Source organism: Anguilla anguilla, chromosome 8, assembly GCF_013347855.1.
Source record: "Anguilla anguilla isolate fAngAng1 chromosome 8, fAngAng1.pri, whole genome shotgun sequence".
In the NCBI taxonomy this organism is placed as follows: domain Eukaryota; kingdom Metazoa; phylum Chordata; class Actinopteri; order Anguilliformes; family Anguillidae; genus Anguilla; species Anguilla anguilla.
Window position 1 is genome coordinate 34,006,111 of NC_049208.1, and position 20,889 is coordinate 34,026,999.

Here is a 20,889-nt window from a genome sequence, read left to right on the forward strand (position 1 = left end):
GGAAAGGTGTCATAAATCCTATATGGCAGGGAATATAAAAACCATAATGGTGAGATACGCGCAGCAGTGTGGCAGAAACATTTGTCTATGGATTCTCCTCCACTTCTCTCTCGTCGACCCTCTCTTTGTGTGCTATCCTTTGTTTCTTTTCCCCTCTTCCATTGCAGTGCTGGTACAATACTAATGGTTTGCCCCCCCTCCTCCCTCCCCTATTCTCTCTATTTAAGTGCACTATTAGTGCACTTCTCGACACTGTGCCTCAGTATCTCTTTCTCACTCTTTCTCTCAGGTTCATGTTCATGCACCTGTAGACACTAATTACCTGTCTGGCTCTCTCTCCCACTTTCTCTGTAGCTGATTACTGTCTCAATACCTATTTCTCCCTCTCTCTGTTTCAGTCTCTCTCTGTCTAACTCCCTTTCTCTGATTCTCTCTCTCTCTCTCTTTCTCTCTCTCTCTCTCTCTCTCTCTCTCTCTCTCTTTCTCTCTCTCTCCCTCTCTATCTGTCTCTCTCTGGTGCAGTGTTAACATACAGTACCTCTGTGTAAGAGCTCTGAGCTCTATCCCTGTCTGTCTGTCTGTCTGTGTCCCAGGACTTCCCCCTTCTCAGGTTAGATGACATTGTGGACGAGCAGTCCAACATCGTGGGCTTCTCCATGTTCAACACCACCCACCCATTCTACCTGGAGTTCCTCCGAAGTCTGAATCTGTCCTGGAGGGAGGGATGTGATCTTAGCCCCTACCCTGGGCCTGCAGTGAGTCCTCCTGGCCCAAAATGTTGTCACTCAACACACTATGCTAGCTATGCTAGATATTACAATAGTGCGAATTTATGTAACTTGAAAAATGTTGATTCTGGATTTGTCAAATGAAAATGAGCAATGTGAACATAAGAATGTAATATTTATTTATAAAAAGCTGCGTGTTTCAGCTCAAATAAACTGCAGTAAGGTAAAATGAAACAGTTGTAATTTGCGCTGACCTTATGCCACTCCTTGGCTGCATTCAGATATTTACCCTTCTCATATGCAAATAATTACTTCAGTTTATCTGATCACAAAATGTAGGGCTTGCACAAAACACATCATATCATACCTTTCCTTGGCAAATCAAGTTGAAAATACATATATTGGTGTGTGCTGTGCACACAAGGCTGTTTTCGGTAGAGGTTCTAAAGGAAACATAGCTGTATCCTGACACCATCATTGATTTGTCGATGCAGTGCACAATACCCCTACTAGATAACCGATGTACAAAGACAAACTGCCTACTCCCATTGATATATGGTAGTTTTCATGACTAGACAACAATTCATATAGCTTGACAGTCTTCTCGGCCATTTGTATAAACAAAAACGCCCACTCCTGCACCTCTCGCATCTAAGTGTGGACTTGTTGACATAAGTACAACATCATGCCCAGTACGTAGCTGAATCAGGGCAGAATGAACAGTGGTATGACTTAGTGTGCACTGGGACCTAGGCCCCACAGTACCTACAGTGCAGTACACTGCCCTGATGACTGAATGATTCACTACCACACATCCAGACAGAGTCTTATCAGCTATATTGGTTAGCTGCAGCAGTAAGACGGGCGGGCTGATGCAGTGATTTACTGGCCGCTAGCCGCACCGATCGGCTCGTTAGCGGACGCTGCGCTCTGATGCGATCTGACGCGCCTGCCGTGGCCCCTCCCCCCCCAGCTGTCCTCCGCCCTGATGTTCGACGCGGTGCACGTGGTGGTGGGCGCGGTGAGGGAGCTGAACCGCAGCCAGAAGATCGGAGTGAAGCCGCTCAGCTGCACCTCGCCCCAGATCTGGCAGCACGGCACCAGCCTGATGAACTACCTGCGCATGGTCAGTGCCCCGGCACAGGGGACCCAACAACCAGGGGGTGGGCCCCCTCTGTGGAGCATGTGGGGTGTATTAGTGTCACTTGCCCTGATAGAGAATGGTGTTGGTTTTTTTTGGTTAGTTTTGTCTTGTGGTAAGATTCTGTACTCCCTTTGTGTTCCCGCCTGACTGTGGTTCTTTTTGGACCCTTACTTTTTCTCAAATCCACAACTGGTTCCCTGTCTGTACCTTTGGTTTTCTGGCTGCCATTTTGTATGGCATCTTTGATTCTGCGTCTGAATCCCTCTCCATCACCCACCCTTATCTTTCTCTGCCATTCTCCCTCTTTCTTTATCCATCTCTTTACTTGTTCTGTGCTTCCCTCATCTCTCTTTCCCCCCATTCTATCTCAGTTAGACTATCGCTCAATCTCCATCTACCTGCCTCACATAGACTTTGGCAGCCATTCTCCCAGTGTCAGTTTGTCACTTCCCTTTTCCTCCTTCCATCATTCCATTATCAACCCATGTCTTTCTGCCTCTTTATTTGTTTACTTCTTTTCACTTTTGATTTGTCTTTTTTTTTTCATTCTATCTCACTCTGTTTTCCCCAGTGCTCTCTTTCCCTCTAAGTGCAGTCTGGAGTCCATACGATAAGACCCCCCCCCACCCTCCTTCTTTCACAGGTGGAGTATGATGGCTTGACTGGGAGGGTGGAGTTTGACAGCAAAGGCCAGAGGACCAACTACACCCTCCGGATTCTGGAGAAACACAGGGCGGGACACAAGGAGGTGAGGGCTCATTGGCGGTCGTAGGAGACGGCGTGAGCGGTGTGGGGTTCCGCGGCCGAGGTTCACTTCCTGGAACCGCCGCGGAAAAAATGGCGAATGTATGTACCCGCATGGCAAAGAATCTCTGAGTGACAAAAAGCGTTAAAAAACAAACACAACAGATTTAATCTCATCATCAAACACAACGTACATTGTTACAATGTTCTAATGATCTCATTGTCATTGTTTTGTGGGATTACACAAGCGGTAGAATTATCTAAGTGTTTGAACGTTTGTTTTCTAACCAATCTGATATATTAGAGACAAAAAAGGCTATGGAATATGGTTTGTAAACATACACACACGCACATACACACAAAAGACTCAGAAAGGAACATGAAAACCTACTTGAGTAAGAAATTAGGTCAGTTAGCTTGCTAGTTATTGTAATGGTTTATGATAATGCCACTTATAATTTCAATATTCACATCACTAATATAAGCTAGTGTACAACAAGCACACCACCCCATTAAATTTCAGTATGCTGCTAGCTCACATTAGCTACTTGCCGCTATTTAAATAAATGACTTAGGACTAATGTAATAAACTGTTGGTTTAAATGAGGCAATATCAAATAATTTTACATTAAATTAATGCTAAATGTGATGGTCACAAACTGTTAGATGTTTGCTAGATTCATTGGGAAGCTGGCAAAAACTGCAATAATGCTGGTTTTTTGCAATGGTAGTTTATGGCATTATGGGGTTATCCTAAGTTCTTCAGTGACAAGAAGTGTTACCACAACTGATTTTCAACCAGTTTCTTTTTCCTTATTCCATTTTCTCTTCTGTCCTCCATCACTCCTTCTTTTCCTCCCTTCTCTCTGCCAGATTGGAATCTGGTACTCTAACAACACTCTGGCTATGAACTCAACCTCCCTGGATATAAACGCGTCCGAGACACTGGCCAACAAGACGCTCATCGTCACCACCATATTGGTAAGGTCACCAGCATGTTGGAGGAGCTCTTTGCAGCAGCCATGTTGGTGAGGTACTGACCTGCCTAGCAATGTCAATGAATTGGGCATGCATATTGCGATGGTGTTGCTATGCGCAGTGCTACACGTGTGTTCTCCATTTGCCCACGTAGGAGAACCCTTACGTGATGCGCAAGGACAACTACCAAGACTTGAAGGGCAACGACCAGTACGAGGGCTTCTGCGTGGACATGCTGAGGGAGCTGGCCGACATCCTCAAGTTCTCCTTCCGGATCAAGCTGGTGGACGACGGGCTGTACGGGGCCCCGGAGCCCAACGGGTCCTGGACGGGGATGGTGGGGGAGCTCATTAACAGGGTAATTACACAGTTTGCGGCCATTCTCCCCTACAATCACGGCGGCTAACCGCTAGCCGCGCTTCACCCTCCCTCTTGGCGAGGCCCCAGCGGGGGCCCGGGGTTCACGACGCGGCCTGTGAGAGGCGTGCGTAACGCGATATCGAGCGGCTCTCGTAGCTAATTACTCAGCGGTACGCTTCAATTATGGCGACGCCCCCCGCGCGCCGCCCGCATGCGGCCGATGCGCCGCGCGCCCCCCCAGCGCCAGGGCCCGCTGGAGCCGGGTAATGAGCTCCCCGTGTTAATCAGTTCAGCTGTAATTAAAGTATCAGAGTGGAACCCGGGGTGTGTTTTCGGCTCACAGGGCACTGATGAGCGGCCGCCATCTGTTTTCTCCCCACTGTTCTCCCTCTTTCTGGAATGTTCCCCCTCTCCTCGCCACATCCCGCCTTCCTCGTTTCCCCTTCTCTTTCATACTCGCTTTATAATTCAAATTTTCTATTTCTAATTTTCTATTTTCTCCGCTTCCCCCCCCCCCCCCCACCACCCACGCCCCTCTCGTGCAGAAAGCAGACCTGGCGGTGGCGGGGTTCACCATCACTTCAGAGAGAGAGAAAGTCATCGACTTCTCCAAGCCCTTCATGTCCCTGGGTATAAGCATTCTCTACCGGGTCCAGCTGGTAAGAAAGAGCGAGAGAAAACAGGAGTGTGGACTAAGTTTGGGGAAAGTTACAATGACGTTTCCAGTATATATAAACTTACTATTCCCTGCTAATTTAATGCACATTTTTAGTCATCAAACCATGTGAGTAATATGCACTGTGTGTAATGCAGTGCACAGTGCTGAAATGCTGCGCCCCTGTGGCCACTGAAGGAACTGCAGTAGAGCAGATCATGAGTTATGTTTGCGTATGCGCTGTCTGATCTTTCAGGGGCGGAAGCCAGGTTATTTCTCTTTCCTGGATCCATTCTCCCCAGCTGTGTGGCTTTTCATGTTGCTGGCCTACCTGACTGTCAGCTGTGTCCTTTTCCTGGCTGCCAGGTAACACCAAACCGATACACCTGTTTTAAGGGATGTAATTGGGCAAACAAACATACAGTGGGCTACACAAGTAAAGACAGGCAATTGCATTGATAAATGAATGTGACTTTTCACAAATACATATGCATAAAAGTATATGTATATTTTGCCTGCAAAAATACATTCCAGTACCGGTGGGCACACATTGAGGAAGCCTTGTGTGTGTGTGTGTGTGTGTGTGTGTGTGTATGTGTCTGTGTGTATCTGTGTGTCTGTGTGTGTGTATGTGTATGTGTGCAAATGCAAGAGAAAGAAGACGAGAGTAAAACAAAAAAATCAATAAGGCTTTTGAATCAATCTGGCATGAATGTTTGTCGAATTGCTCCGAATTGAAACACGGTGTTATGGTTATTGATGTATGCCCAAAGTAATAGTGTTCAAACAGGCAAGAACATAACCAGCTTCTTAGATCCCAGGTGTGGAGAGTGACAGGGCTGTAGTTTAGAGTTCAGCACTGCTCACAATCTACAGAAATAAACTGGCCGCAATTTCCATCTTCTGGGCTCAGCCTTCAAGGAAATTACATTTCTTCTGTATTCAGGTGACCTAGTTTCACTGTTGCCCACAAAACAAGGGTTGCACTACTTGGCTCTGCTGGTGAAATGTTGTCAGAGCTGGGCCCTGGGTAAATATGAAGAAACGGACATTCATTTTTTCAAAAACAATCAAGGAACCTAAACCAGTTTCACAACGTCCATACAGTTCAAACATTGGCTACTAAACCCATATGGCTGAAGCAACAGGACGTGAAGTGGAAAAAAAGAAAACCAAAGCATGTGGAATGAAAAGAAACACACATGACACTTCTAACAAATGTGGCAAAAGCTATTGCTATTATCTTTTCTATGTGTGGGATCTATTGTCTGGAGTCCTGTAAAAAAAAAAAATGTTTTGAGCTTGAGCCATAAGAGTTGGTATTGACCCTCAATTGTCCTAATCAACCTCCCAATTCAAATGCATGCACAAATGAAAACATGCACATAAAAACCATGTAAACCTGCCCAAAATGGCAGCCAACACTGCTGTAGGTATTATAGATAATCTATTGTGAAAATATATTAAAATATTTGCAATTTTTGAACGTTATAGACCCACTGAGAAAAGCCTGGCAAGAGACCAACCGGCGACCACATCAGGTGATCCAGAGTGGTTAGCCAGTGCCCCTGTCACAGTCTTCAAGAGGTCAAAACAGAGCTGTACTTCATCTCCAAATTTGAAAAGCACTGGGAAGAGACACTTACAGCCCAAAAATAACACAAGTCTATCCACAATTCCCTGAACCATTGGACTAAGATAAATTACCCGTCCTCCTCGGAGAGGAACAGAGGTGTGCAGTTCTGGCAGCCTGCTATGTTGCAGCCTGCCACAGCCTGAGGGACAGAGTGACACTAGTGCTTTGCTCACTCATTTTAGCTGTTATTAATATATTCCTGTGCTAATGTATTATGACAAGACAATTAAGCAAATTCAGTGGTACCACCGAGAGAGAGAGAGAGAGAGAGAGAGAGAGAGTAGTTGAGACACTGATTAGTTGAATATGCACAGAGGCTTGCACATGGAGGAAGAGAGAGCAGCTTGTATTGCTGTATATCAGTGAACATATGAAACATCCATAGCACAGTTTTACACAGCAAGTCACCATGTAGGATATCCAGGTTAGTATAGTGATTAGCTAACTTCCATTAAAATCTCATTAGTCAAATAAATTAAAATAAAAAAACATTTGAAAATATTTTTCATATACTGTAAGTACATTGCAAAGGAAGCAAAGGTAAAAGAGGCATTGAATTGAATTGTCCCTTTCCATGCGGAACAGGATGTAGCCATGATATGACCTAGCCCTCAGGGTTTTTAATGGGTCACTGGCCTGTGACTGTCCCGCAGTGGAAGTGATGTCATCAGCACACTGGCCTGGCGGGAAAAGATCACTGTTGCGTTTTCTGTCCAACGGACGGAAATGCTTCTGTCATTTCTCATACACAGGTTATGTAATACAATTACAGCGATGGTCATTTTAAGGACCATAACAGTGTACGGACCTTAGTGTGCTTTGTTTAAAAATATACATAAAGAAGGATGTTGTCATTCCTTTTTCTCCCTGGTCATACTCTCCGCTGCCTCGTTGTGAAACGGGCGCCTCGCACAGAGAGGCCCGGCAGCGCCGCCCAGTCCCCCGTGTGCTCCTGTGTCATTTACACTGTGTGGTGTTCTGAAGGTGATTTGTGGCGCGAGCATACGGGCCTCTCCGGCTGACGCTAACGGAGCGCACCGCGCGCTGACCTTATTCCGTCTCCCAGGATGAGCCCCTACGAGTGGTACAACCCGCACCCCTGCCTGCGGGAGCGCAAGGACATGCTGGAGAACCAGTACACCCTGGGGAACAGCCTGTGGTTCCCCATCGGGGGCTTCATGCAGCAGGGCTCCGAGATCATGCCCCGTGCCCTCTCCACCCGCTGCGTGAGCGGCGTCTGGTGAGTGCCCCGCCCGCCGGCCCGCTGCCTGCTCCGCCCCTTCCCCTCTGTCCGCTATTCCCAATAAAACCAGCACGTTCGTCACTGTTTTCCAAGTTTAAATCTTCAAATGTTGTGATGCTGTGTGATGTAAGACAGATTTAACAGCTTTGTAGAATGTCCATGTGTAGCCAGTATGCCACAACGAAGAATTGAACCTTCGACCTTAATGATTGACAAGAGACTTAGATTAAGGGACTGATCACACTGAGGAAAGGTCATGGTCCATGTCAGTTTCCTGGTCTGTACATGCAAAGCTCTACATCACATGGACCTCAGGTATAGCATTAAATATACTGATATATATATATATATGTATATTGGTGAGCAGTATAGTGTCACATGTTGGTGAGCCGAAATGGCTGACATGCACAGTAACCTTGTAACCCACAGACCACCTCTGCAAAGAAAAGCAGCACATTTTTGTGGAAAAAATAGAGGAAAATGTCTGTGTATTAACCATGTGACATGAAACAGGCATCACAATAATGCAGACTGAAATATGAAAATGAACATTTGGACAGCAGTGAGTGGCGCATGGTAGTTTTTTGAGGTAAGATAATTCACACTGAAAAATGTTTAAATCTCCTCTCCCCAACTCTTTTCCCAGGTGGGCGTTCACCCTGATCATTATCTCATCCTACACGGCCAACCTGGCCGCCTTCCTGACCGTGCAGAGAATGGAGGTGCCCATCGAGTCGCCGGATGACCTGGCGGACCAGACCAACATCCAATACGGCACCATACACGGGGGGAGCACCATGACCTTCTTCATGGTACGGTCCGTGACTGCGGGTGGTCCGTGTGCGCATTGGCGTTTGTTTGGCTGTGTACCTGCAGTCTTCCAGCAAAAGCTGGTGACGAACACAGGATACAGCAACATTTTTTCCAAATCAGGCGGAAAAGAGGGATAAATAAAATCTAGTAATCAGAACTACAGAATTTTTCCAGACTAATATTAATTTGTTAAACCTATTAGTTAATCGACCCACGGTATTTTCGATGGTTAATCGTGTCGGCTCAGTTTCTATAAGAGCTCTTTTTTAACTTGTTGTTTACACTGGCGCTGCGCTCCAGCCTTATTGGTTGATTCCAGGCCACTCACTTTGTTTTCACCTGCCCTTGTGCAGCTCTTTGTTTGCCGTGCTTGCCCGCACAGTGTTTGTGGCTTTGACTTTGTGAGCGTGTTTGCGGAGCTAAGTGTTACAGATCCGGCATTGTCCCGTTTTCTGTCTGTGGGAAAAGCCTATTCTTCTTCAGCGCGCTCTGACGGTTGGGAATTTGGCCGGTCCTGCGTTCACTTCTTTGAGGGGATTATGTCTCAGTGGCTTGCGCTTGTTGATGCTAAAGTGCCTTAGAGCCTTTATGTGCTCATAAGCCATAAGTGGTTTGTGACTTTGTCTCCACTTGTGTCTGCTGTGCCTGCCCCCACTAATGTATCACAATGTCTAATTTATTTTCAGCGGAAGGGTTAAAATGCTCTTCCGCACTTGATGCAGTCGGGGCTGCGCTCTCGGTGTGCGACTTACCAGCTTCGAGGTTCGCCCGCTGCGCTTTCCCTAATGCGATAACTTTGCTGCAGTGCTGGCACACGGCTGCCCGCGAATCAGACGGGGTGTGGATCTGACCCCTCACCCCTCACGTCCGCTTCGCAGCTCATTCCAACTGCTCCCATCAGGTTGCCGTTAAAGTTACACTGGCGCGGAGAAAAGAAAAGAAAAAAAAAAACGCTATAAGGGAGCTTTTATCCCCTGTCCAATTTCCATTTTAAACAAGAAATAAAGTTTTATTGTGTTTTCATATATTATTTATATGGCCATTCACATTGGCCTCATCGTGCTTTTATCGTAATGTGCTAATACAGAGTGCTTTTAATCGAGGTGGGCAGCCGTGTAGTATAACGGGTAATGGGGGTGATGGGTATAATGGGTAACTGGCCTTGTAACATAAAGGTTGTTGGTTTGATTCCCAGGTAAGACACGGCAGTACCCTTGAACAAGGTACTTAGCCTAACATGCTTCAGCATATGCTCAGCTATACAAATGGATATTATCTAAAAAAAATAATGATAAATGAATAATAATAATGCAAAAGCTGTAAAAGTTACTCTGTCTACGATGCACGCAATGTAATAAGCCGGCACGGCAAATATAATTTTTTGACTGGTCGCCCTTCTTCGTTGTCCTTCATCCTCATCCTCCGTGTGTCCCTCTGTTCCTTCTGCTGTCTCCATCCCTGGCCATCCCTGCCGCCCAGAACTCGCGGTACCAGACCTACCAGCGCATGTGGAACTACATGCACTCCAAGCAGCCCAGCGTGTTTGTGAAGAGCACGGAGGAGGGCATCGCCCGCGTGCTCAACTCCAAGTACGCCTTCCTGCTGGAGAGCACCATGAACGAGTACCACCGCCGGCTCAACTGCAACCTCACCCAGATCGGCGGCCTGCTGGACACCAAGGGCTACGGCATCGGCATGCCGCTGGGTGAGCGGGGAGGGTGGCTTTCTGATCCCTCGCGCATGTACATGGTTTTAAATTTAGGACCAGCGCCTCTGTCTCGCCTTTTTACTTCCTATGGAAAAAAAATGGCCTGTTAAAAAGAACATAGAGAAACTTCAGAAAGATTATACGGCAGGCATGCATAAAACTAGCCATAAAACTAGATGACTAGCTCACTAGGCTGCCCTATAGCTCTACCAGTGCTATCATGCTTTTCATGAATTCTTGTATGGTCTGAAGTTATGCAAGCAAGTTCAGTAACTTGTCCTTATAGGGTAGATTAAGTGGTTTCTTTCCTTGGGTTTCCGGGTGTCCACTCTGTTCTTCATTGTGGTGTCGTTGTTTAGGCTGCCTTCTCTCCTCATAGACTTCATGGGTGGGGCGACATAGCTCAGGAGGTAAGACCGATTGTCTGGCAGTCGGAGGGTTGCCGGTTCAAACCCCGCCCTGGACGTGTCGAAGTGTCCTTGAGCAAGACACCTAACTCCTAACTGCTCTGGCGAATGAGAGGCATCAATTGTAAAGCGCTTTGGATAAAAGCGCTATATAAATGCAGTCCATTTACTTCAGATCAGGCATTGAGGACCAATCCCACGTGTGCACGTGCCCAGCTCCAAAATCTCAGGCATTTCAATGAAAGAGATCATGCTGTCTCTCAGGTGGCTCAAAACCAACTTTTAAACTCAAAATGTGTGTTCACACACGTCAGCCACCTTTACGCTTCCTGCGAGTGGTGTTTTAAGCCATTCAGCTGGCTGCGGTAAGTAAAGTTTCACTGGCGGCGCGGTGCGGAGTTGGCTCTGACCGCGCGCCTGCCTGCTCCTCCCCGTCCCTCAGGCTCTCCGTTCAGAGACGAGATCACGCTGGCCATCCTGCAGCTCCAGGAGAACAACCGCCTGGAGATCCTGAAGCGCCGCTGGTGGGAGGGGGGGCAGTGCCCCAAAGAGGAGGACCACCGGGCCAAGGGTCAGTTTGTGTCCCCCCCAGTGTGCGATGCTGTCCTTAAGTAGAGGGGAAGGATATATTTTTCCTAACTTTGAAGAACTGCATGATGAAGCAAATACAGTATTACGATCATTTCATCACATTAAGTGATGTTAACAAAATAGATTTCATTTTTGAAAAACACTCTAAATGAATTTGTGGAACATCTTAGAGGTGAATCAGTCAAGAGGTGAATCAGTCTTTTCTCTCTGAGTCATAAAATTGCACACATTCCATATTCGGGAGAGGGACTCACCTTGAAGTGTCTTCGTTAGGAAGCATTTCTGAAAGTATGACTGTCCTTGGAGGATCTCTCTGTTTGAAATCATGAGTTGATATGATTGAAACAGAAACCGATAACGGAATGATTAAAATCAGGAATGTCATTGTCACGTCTTGTGAACCGGCATTTTAGGGAAAGTATGTTCCTTTGAGGACGCGAGGTCCATCTTAGAGACTGCATTCCTGCCGTGTCTGGAGATGAATGATACTGAGGCATTTGCTTGTGGCTGGTATGACAGCTGCAGCACCTGTACTTGTGAGAATGAGAATATAGTACAAACTTTACTGTCCACGCAATGTGAAAAGTTGCCTTTGGCTTCACAGGGTCACCGCAGGGCCAAATGCGTAGCTCTTAAGGATAAAGAACGCCAGGTAGTTTAACGGCTGTGAGGTTTGTGTGTGCCCCTGCGCCTACTGCATTAAGCTGGACTGTGTCCTCAGGTCTGGGAATGGAGAATATCGGGGGCATATTTGTGGTGCTGATCTGCGGCCTGATCATTGCCGTGTTTGTGGCCGTCATGGAGTTTGTGTGGTCCACGCGGAGGTCGGCCGAGACGGACGAGGTACGCCCGCACGCCTGCCCTCGCCGAAATCACAGGCACACCCCAGTAGGTCGCCATGCCAGCCCGCCCGCACGCGTCTGTGTGCACGCCCGTGGAGCCGTGTGTGGTGTGTTCATGTGACTGCTGCTGTGCGTTTCCCTGGTGCTGCTTGGTTCATTATTGAAGGGTGTTTGTGTGTGTGTGTGCATGTGTGTTTATATGTGTGTATGTGTGTGTGTGTGCACTTCTGTGTACACCTGTTGTTGTTGTGAATTGTGCTTTTAGGTGGAGTCAGTTGTTCTGTCAGTCCGTTCATGGTTGTCACTGAATTGTGAAGTGTCCTGTTTATTTTCATTATGTACCTTTTTCTTCCTGTCATTCCACTTTTCTTCACTTCGTTCTCCCTCCATTTGTTTCTATGTTCCGTCTGCACTCTCTCTGCTAAATTTCCTCTGTCTCTACTTCATCTGGTCTAAACATCCACTCCTTACTCTTTCGCTTCCGATCTGAACCTGTTTCTATTGCTTTTGGTCCTCCTCTTTTCTTTCTTTCTCTCTCTATCTCTTCTCTCCTCTCTCTGTCTCTTCTCTTCTGTCTCTCTCTTTATCTGTCTTATTTCCTCATTTCTCACGCCCTCTGGGTTCTTCTCTCAGGTGTCCGTGTGCCAGGAGATGCTGACGGAGTTCTGCAACGCCATCTCCTGTAAGAAGACCTCTCGCTCCCGGAGACGACGGCCCCTGTCGGGCCCCGGGGGGCCCCGCCACCCCACGCGCCTCACTCTGGGGGCCCCGCGCCCGCTGCGCCTCGTCCGGGAGATGCGTCTGAGCAACGGCAAGCTTTACAGCGGATCGGGGCCCCTGACGGGGGCCGCCGGGGGCGGGGGAGGCCCCTCAGACCTGGGCCCGGGGCCACAGCGCCTGCTGGAGGACCCGCTCGGGGCCAACACCACCCCGCCGCCCTCTCTGGCCCCCTCGGTGCCCCCCCGCAGCTGCGCCCACGTCCGCATCTGCCAGGAGTGCCGGAGAATACAGAGCCTGCGCCCTTCCTCCTGCAGGATGACCCCCCCGTCCTCCTCCCTCATCCCTGCCCGCCTCCCCCCACCCCCTCCCCCCTCAGCCTCCAACACGGACAGCGAGGGGGGCGGGGGCCCCAGCCCCCGCCGGCGAAAACTGACGCCCCCGCCGCGCCCTCTCCCTCCCGCAAAGACCAGTACAGACCTCCTGGGGGAATAGAACTGGGGGAGGGGGGCAGAGGACACGGGCAGAGGACAGTCGTTGCTGGGGGGGGGGGCGTGGGGGTACTGCTTGGCCCCAGTTTATTTTGGAGGAGGAGCCCAGGGGTTGGACAGGAGGGAAATCTATAGGAGGGCGGGACCAGGCTGTGGTGTTTCAGAGACTTTTAAACCTGCATATTCTTCAGCAAGGCATTGAGGGGCTCTGACAAACAGTGTGTGAAGATTTAACCTTTCAGAACCTGACCCACTCCCCCTTGGCCACACCCTTTGCTCCTCTCCCCCACACAGTTTGGCAGCGAGCTGGAGCAGGCTGCCAACTGAACACCACGGTGCATCTCCTAAATCATGCGTGACATGGTACCACTTCAGACAAGGAGGCTCCGACCCCTGTGTGCACTGCAGCTGTTCCCTGTGCTGAACAGAAACGCCCCGTTGGGCTTTCCGGTGCCGTTCCGGCTGGGATAGGACCTACTTTAGAACTGGCGTGGATGCTGTCACTCGGTGTTATTTTCACTCTCGTCTTTTCAAGTGAACTAGAACTTCTTCCTGGTGGACTCAAAGGACCACAGAGACTCTGCGCGCAGGTAGAGCGGTCTGTTCGCTCCCGAGCGTAAAAACCATGGATAAGGCGGGAGCACATTTCCCTACAGGAAGACCCGAAGGGGGGGTCACACACCTGAAAAAAAAAAAAAGAGAAAAGATAATCTGGGCTGGATGCTGTCTCTTTCTTTGTTTCCTTATTTCTTTTCGGACAGTTTCCTGTAGACTCGGAGTGGCTGGTGTGAGGGCGGACACAGACACTTGGTCCGTTTGTGGTGTATGTTTCCCTCCACTCTGTTGGTACCCGTCGTCCTGCTACAGCGTGAGGTCTGTGAGTCAGAGAGGGGATTGCCTGAAGCACACTGATACACATTATATTAGTATGATGCATAAACAAGGAATTTACATCAACAAGCTGACTGAATCATGCTGTATTTAGTGGTGGTACAAAATGTGTGTGTGTGTGTGTGTGTGTGTGTGCGTGTTCTGTTGTTAGAGTTCAATGGACGAGTTTTCTGAATTGTTCCGAACAAACTATCCAGAACATAAAATTTTTTTGATGAAAATCTACCCAAAAACCAACGAGACTGATCTTGACTAAAAAGCGAATGATTCCAGCTGCTACAAGTGACCTGTAGTTTACTGCAGGTGGTTTTGTTAAATGTATGCCTATTTATAATTTAAGTATGCTATAATCCCTTACAAAAAAAGTAATACATGTTATACTCATAAACCAGAATTTATCTACTTCATATATTAGTAAGTGTTTATTTCTGACTGTGGACCATTCCTTTGGAAAGCTTTGATCGTAATGATGTCCCTGACCGGAAAATACTGAACTGTTTTTAATTCTCTTTATACTATGTCTGTCCTGAAGAATATTCTGCAACAGTAAAATTAATAACCAATGTGCACTCATTGCCCATATGGGGGTTTTGTTATTTTCACCTTCTTAAGCTTACATACAGTACACTACAAACTGTCTTCTGATATAGACGTGATTAGAAGTGTGGAAGTGAACATTTATTTTTAATATGTTTTGGAGCATACTGACAGTTTTTACATTTTCACAGTTTATCACACGGTAACATATATTACTTTTTTTCCCAAGGGATATAATGTATGCAATGCCAGGGTGCCTGAAAACTGAATCTGAAAAATAGAGAGAATTTTAAAGAAATGACGTAGATGTAGTCTAATATAATATAAACGAGCAGCTTGAGGAAAATGACTGCTCTTTATTTAGTTTAAAACATGGCAACATTAGAACATTTTAGCACAAAATTTACAAGCAGATTGCATCTGTATCACAGATCTTCAGAAGAACCAGCTTTGTATTTGGCCTCTTTTAAAAAGAAGGAAAACCATCTTTCCTTCTGACCTGGCTTAATATTTTTTCTCATTTAGACTGGCCATTCTAGCCATGCAGCTCTGAAGAAAATAGTCCTGCCCAATGTATCACAGTGCGTCTGTTAAATTGTCCACCTATTTTTGGTTTCATAGTGATAGATCTTCCACAGTATCATCGATCTCTTTCTGTTTAAAATGTTGAGAATCAGAACAAAACTGCTACTCCTCCTATTACTGTGCTTTAGCACACACACTTGACCCCTTACCGTCTACTCTCCAGTGACCATTGCTAATAGCCCAACAAAATACTGTATAATGGACGGTGACAGTAATACTTAATAAAATTGTAGATAAGTGGTCATAACAGGCCACGGAGGCTCTGTGATCTGAACTATCAGCTACTCAAGTGTGTGACCGTATATGAAAAAGCACGAGCCCGCTCTTTGCATCGATCGGAATTCAAATAGCTCTATCTGACACAGACCTGTACGCACACAAACATGCGCACGGCTGGAAAGACAGACTGCACAGCCTTCACCTCGAGGTTATTGAACTGCTTCTGTTGCCAATGCACAGTATATTCTGAGATAAGTAATGTGATGGAACACAAGAACTGAAACACAGACCACACCAGGCACAGGGAAGCAGAAGATTGTGTTTCAGCAGAGTGGGGTATCCAGGCAGGCACAAGTGTGATTTGTTGTTGTGATTTTTATTATTGCGATTCCTCTGAATGTGTGTAGGAAAGAGATGGACAATGGAGAGGGGGAGAGAGAGTGGAGGCGGCACGGGGGGTTGGGGGGGGGAGGTGGGGGGTGTTGGTGGTGGTTTGGTTGTCCCTTAAGTGAAAGAACATTTTTTTCAATCATCTTTTGTTTCCTTTATTATTTTTTACGTTTCTATACTAGTGCTAAATGGATTATTAAACCATGCTTATGGATATTATTATGATTATATTGTTGTTAGTATTATTCCTCTTGATGTGCGGAGGTCTGGAGGGTGTACGGGGCCCGGGTGGGTTGGATGATAAGCGCAAGGTGTGGGTTGAGGGTTGTGTTCTCTCCAGTGCGTGGCCCATGATGTTAAACTTATAGACACACAAACACCTTTGGAATAAAAAAAACCCAGCGAATTCAAGTCGCGAGACTATAAGTCTCGCCTGTAATTGTGTGTTGGTGTGTGTTTCTTTCTGTGTGCCTGTGTGCCTGTCTGTGCACACGTTGGAGTGTGTGCCTATCTGTTTGTCACCAGCTGTCTGAAGGTTTTCTGTCAAATTGATCTGTCAAATACCATTTGTGAGTGTAAAATGTGATATACTCTTGTAGAAAAATATATGTTGAAATATAAAATTCATACTCTAAGAAATACATTTTTAATATTTATCAGCAGCGTTCCCACTCTTTTCAAATAACCATTTTTGAGGACTTTTCCAGGGAATTTTAACTACAAATCTGCAAAATGTACTGAACAAATTATCTCTCAATATTATGAATACAATAACACAATCAAAAATCATCAAGGGAAAAACATGCAAAACATTCAGCTCTATGGAAACAGAAGTTTGATTTGAGGGTTTGTAAAATGTTTTACGTGAAATTATAATTGCACCTCCATTTAACAATCTCAACCTTATTTGCTGTAAATGTAATATCGTATGTAAAGCCCAAATGCAGAGAGATTCATAATTGCAATATTAAATTATATTTGTGGCTAAGGTTGAGAAAATTATCATTCTTAACCTCAAGGAAAAAACTAAAACAAACTAAATTTGGCTCATTCGTCGATCAAGCTTTTCTGACTTTGTCTCAGTGGTTCTAAATGAGATTAGTTCCAGTTTGGCAACTTGCTTTTGGCTTTCGCTCTTTTGCAATACACAGAAGCTTCTGTGCTTATGCTAAGATATTCAGAACTAAAACCATGTACCAACATTTTCTACTTTAGTACATTGGCAGAAAATAGTATTCATTTGTTCCTTCTGAGAAACTATTTAGGGATTCCTGACACAAACCGGTTTGACACCTTCATGTCCTTTACTGGTATCTGAATAAGAGGCCATAGCTAAACTAACAAGGTCTGCAATTATTTTTGGGCATGATGAAAACTGTTTTGCAATGTTCTGTTGGGGAACATTTCATGAAAGGGTCCGGCAGATTCTCTTTTCTTTTGTTTTAATGCACCTTCTTCCAGTTATCACCAGTACCTGGTGGTCCACAGTCTCCTCCTTCTTTAAGACTGACAAAGAATCTGTTTTTGATGCATATTTGGTTCAGTTTTCCTGTGCTGGTACATTTCTGATTTTTCCTGTTTTCTTTTCCAGGACATAAATTGTCAGTGAGCTGTGAAAAGAGTGTTGGACTCAACAACAGAAGACTTGGCTCTTGAGGAACTGTCTCCTGTGTTGCAGTTAATTTGCTTGTATCTAACATGAATGTGACAGGTTTGAAACTTTAGAATATTGGTAGTATAGATGGCAAATTCATTTCCTGATCAATAAAATGACAACAAATATATGGGAATGAATCATGCATCTAGAAAGGGATACTTCTGCAGAAAGGTTAGGTGGATTGAAAGTCTGGCTCAAGGGCTTCATCCAATACGAGCTTGCTTTAAAATCAGACTGCAAGATCAATATTATGTCCTATAAACTTGAATAGTACATTCCTGAATGCAAAGTCTTTCATTATCAACAAACTTAATCACTTTCCTATAAATAAACTGCTCTGAATATAAAGCTTTTATCTTTAGCAAGGTATTATAAAGCTTTTTTTCCCCATTAGATAATCAACCATTTCTCCTAGCACCAATCACCAGGGGGCATCTGCAGTGGCGGCGGGAGGGAGGGGTTAGCGGGGTCTTAAACTCCCCCTAAAAAAGGCTGAGCCCCCATAAGCCCCGCTCCCCCCAAACCCCCAGTAATTTTGTGATGAAAAATATTTATGGAATAAAAAATATACGACCCCAAAAAAAAAAAAAACGACCCGAAAAAGCGACCCAGAAAAGAACAACTACTGGGCCGATCAGCCTAATACTTGTTTTACATGCTGGCAGCAGGCCAAGGACCCGCATTCTCGAATAATTTGCAAATCGGTCAACGACAAATATTTAATTTGAATTAATTTCCATCATTGTCCATTGAAATACATTCTAGTTCTAACTCCTCACTCCTCCTAACCGGCCGGTAGGGGGCGCAAGTCAATAACTGCTTCCGTGTGGAATGAAAGACGAGCGATGTGAAATGTCCATTTCAACGTTAAAATGCCAACAAAATACTCCGCCAACTAACGGGGTACGTTAATATTTGAATCTGTGGCAAGTATTTTGTTGCCATTTTCACGTTGAAATTGATATTTTACATCGCTTTTGGAATTGTTCCCGTCCAGATTTGAAACGAAAGTGTCAGCCTATAACGTCAACGTTCTAACACCGTGGCTGATATAAACGACATTAGCAAACATGTCACCACCTTTAGCGTTACTTCCCTGAATCGGCGTTTTGGGGATTTTCGGTGCCACATGGTAAAAACTTATTGTATTTGTATTTGTCTTGTTGCATTGATTTGGTAGCCTCTATTGTTGCATCAGCAAAGCTAACACGCCTGGCGGAGATCTGCACTCTACTGAGTGCACTCTTCTAGTTGCAAGTGTAATTGCATGTGCGTGATAACGTTAACGTTACTAACGTTGTAGCAGTTTCTAATCTAGCAGTTCCTACAAGACTTCGAATCGATTCGGTGAAATACAATAAATATTCGATACAAATCACAACAACAGGCGGATCGTTCTCATGTGACTGGTGATACATCAGTCTTTGTTTATATGCAGGTTTAAATGACTTATTAATGTTTGCGTAGGTCGATCATCAATCAGTCAATCAATCAATTTTTATTTGTATAACGCTTTTAACGAAGGAGCTTTGTCACAAAGCAGCTTTACAGTCAACCGTCAGCATTTAGCCTATGTGTGTGTGAGTTCAGTGTTTTTGGAGGAGGGGGATGGATTATGTTTTGTATGAGTACAGAAAGAAAACTTATAGGCCAGCTATCCCGACGCGAGAGGCGATTGTTATGTCCAGCGAATCCACAATGCAGCCTGTAGCTAACTCTGTTAGCTAAACAGGAAACATCTTCTGTAACATTAGCTACGATTTGTTTTGCGAGTGAATATTTTCTTTCTGAATGTTTTTCTTTCTGCTTGTCACTGTCTGAACGAGCTGCATTAATATTGTAAGTTAGCGTCGCGAGCTGAAAGTAGGCTACTTCTGTCATGTGCTGTGTGCCTCGGGCTAGCTACAGCTGGCAGACAGCTGCTAGCTAGCAGGAGTTGTGTATTCCTGTTTCCACAGTAACGTAAGATGGCTCTGCATTACCATATTCAACTCTAGCCAATGCTACAGTCGTTTTTGCTCACAGCTAAAGAATTTTGTAAATCCACAGATGCTTTCTGTGGTGACTATGATTTAGATTGTGATTGTTTGTCCGTGCTTGTTGTCGTGAACTTTTTGTATGCATTTGATTTGTTCATTCTAAATTCACGGAATTAATTCTGCTTGCGCACATTTAGTAACGTGCATTTCAATTGTGTAGCCTATTAGCCCGGGATCATTGGATCTCGTTTTTCTGTGGTATTATTATTTGTTTTTGTTTGTTGCGTCAAAATTCATTAGCACCTGCTTCAAACAATCCAGCCCCCTCCTCCCCCACCCCTCTTGTAGCTCCCCCCCCCCCCCCCCCCCCCCCCCCACGTGGCTCCCCCAATCACAATTCTCTGGCGCCGCCAATGGGCATCTGTGAGGATACTAGTACATGTATTAGCCTACTTGTGTTTGTCATTGCTAAGCCTCCAACTGCAATAGTATGTTCGTTAATTTATGAATTTCCATAACATTACATTGCATTGCTCATATCTGAGCCATGTCAAGGCCTTTCAAATAAGCATGTTAATTCAGGTGTTTTCATTAAAATTGTTGAGCAATTACAACTTTTGAAGAACAAAGCAAATTAAGAAGGAGGTCAACTGTTTTTGATCTACTCAAAAGATGTCCTGTGTGTGTTATGTATGTAAGGGAAACAGACAATCTGAAAGTGTCGCCTGCACATTCTGAAGACACGTGGTCCTCTATGGCATTCTACAAACACACATTCCCATAACTACCCACACTAAAACCTGAAAGTGGCAGCTCCAAAACAGAGTCACTGGTGAAAGCATTAAAAAAATTTGTTTAAAAACAATCCCTGTGTCACTAACCATCTCCAGTACCAAGCTCTACATAGCTACGCCACAAGGAGTCAGTAAAACCTAAATAATGAAACCCCAGAACCCAACGATACCGCACCTGCCCAAAATTAGCACATTTAGCCACTTTGAAGCTACATGTGTTTTTTTCTTCATTGTTTCTATTTAGGCTAATTTAAATGTTTTTAAGGGCTGAGTGTCTGTGGCTGTTGTGGTTATTTCTGTGGGGAACCCTGAAAAGTGCCAAACTCTCGGTGCTGTATAGGTATGGGGCATGCCCCCGCCAAGGCGTAACTTGGCGGGATGGCATACCTGCCATCCAAATAAAATACAACGATACATAAATATTATGGTATCACATACAGGCTATTAAAATAGACCAATAATGATCTTAATATGCGAGCCTATGTTCAGGAGGGTCGTTGAGGGTCGTTGAAACTCTTGCCATGCCGAATTCGGATCTTTCTTTCCACATTCTTTATTAGTAGGCACGCGACCTACAATATGAATGCTTATAGAATATTTTGTTTTAGGTTATATGACAATGTAATTTCTCATAAGTTCGTATGAATGCACTATATCCAGATTTCAGACCGATGGTAGCTTCGCTGTTCGTTCTTATTTTCTTTACCTGACATTCTCAGCATCAGATCACTCCAAACTTTTTCTCTGATGTTCAAACTATTCAGGCATGTAAGACTGGCT

At 45.4% G+C, this 20,889-nt stretch overlaps 1 protein-coding gene across 3 annotated transcripts in view; it reads left to right on the forward strand.

Moving 5' to 3' along the window:
* The window catches only part of LOC118234504 (glutamate receptor ionotropic, kainate 5-like), a 57,155-nt gene extending 42,634 nt beyond the window's left edge, over window positions 1-14,521 (forward strand). For 2 of the 3 annotated variants that reach the window (XM_035431078.1, XM_035431079.1), the window contains exons 10-22: window positions 594-755; window positions 1,702-1,854; window positions 2,516-2,620; window positions 3,490-3,597; window positions 3,749-3,952; window positions 4,500-4,613; window positions 4,866-4,975; window positions 7,312-7,485; window positions 8,135-8,300; window positions 9,781-10,006; window positions 10,859-10,987; window positions 11,729-11,895; window positions 12,483-14,521. In XM_035431078.1, coding sequence (XP_035286969.1) covers window positions 594-755; window positions 1,702-1,854; window positions 2,516-2,620; window positions 3,490-3,597; window positions 3,749-3,952; window positions 4,500-4,613; window positions 4,866-4,975; window positions 7,312-7,485; window positions 8,135-8,300; window positions 9,781-10,006; window positions 10,859-10,987; window positions 11,729-11,895; window positions 12,483-13,061 — 2,397 coding nt within the window. In that variant the 3' untranslated portion in view covers window positions 13,062-14,521. The remainder of the gene's footprint in view (window positions 1-593; window positions 756-1,701; window positions 1,855-2,515; window positions 2,621-3,489; window positions 3,598-3,748; window positions 3,953-4,499; window positions 4,614-4,865; window positions 4,976-7,311; window positions 7,486-8,134; window positions 8,301-9,780; window positions 10,007-10,858; window positions 10,988-11,728; window positions 11,896-12,482) is intronic. The other variant, XM_035431080.1, reaches the window with a different exon arrangement.
* Window positions 14,522-20,889: the final 6,368 nt, after the last annotated feature.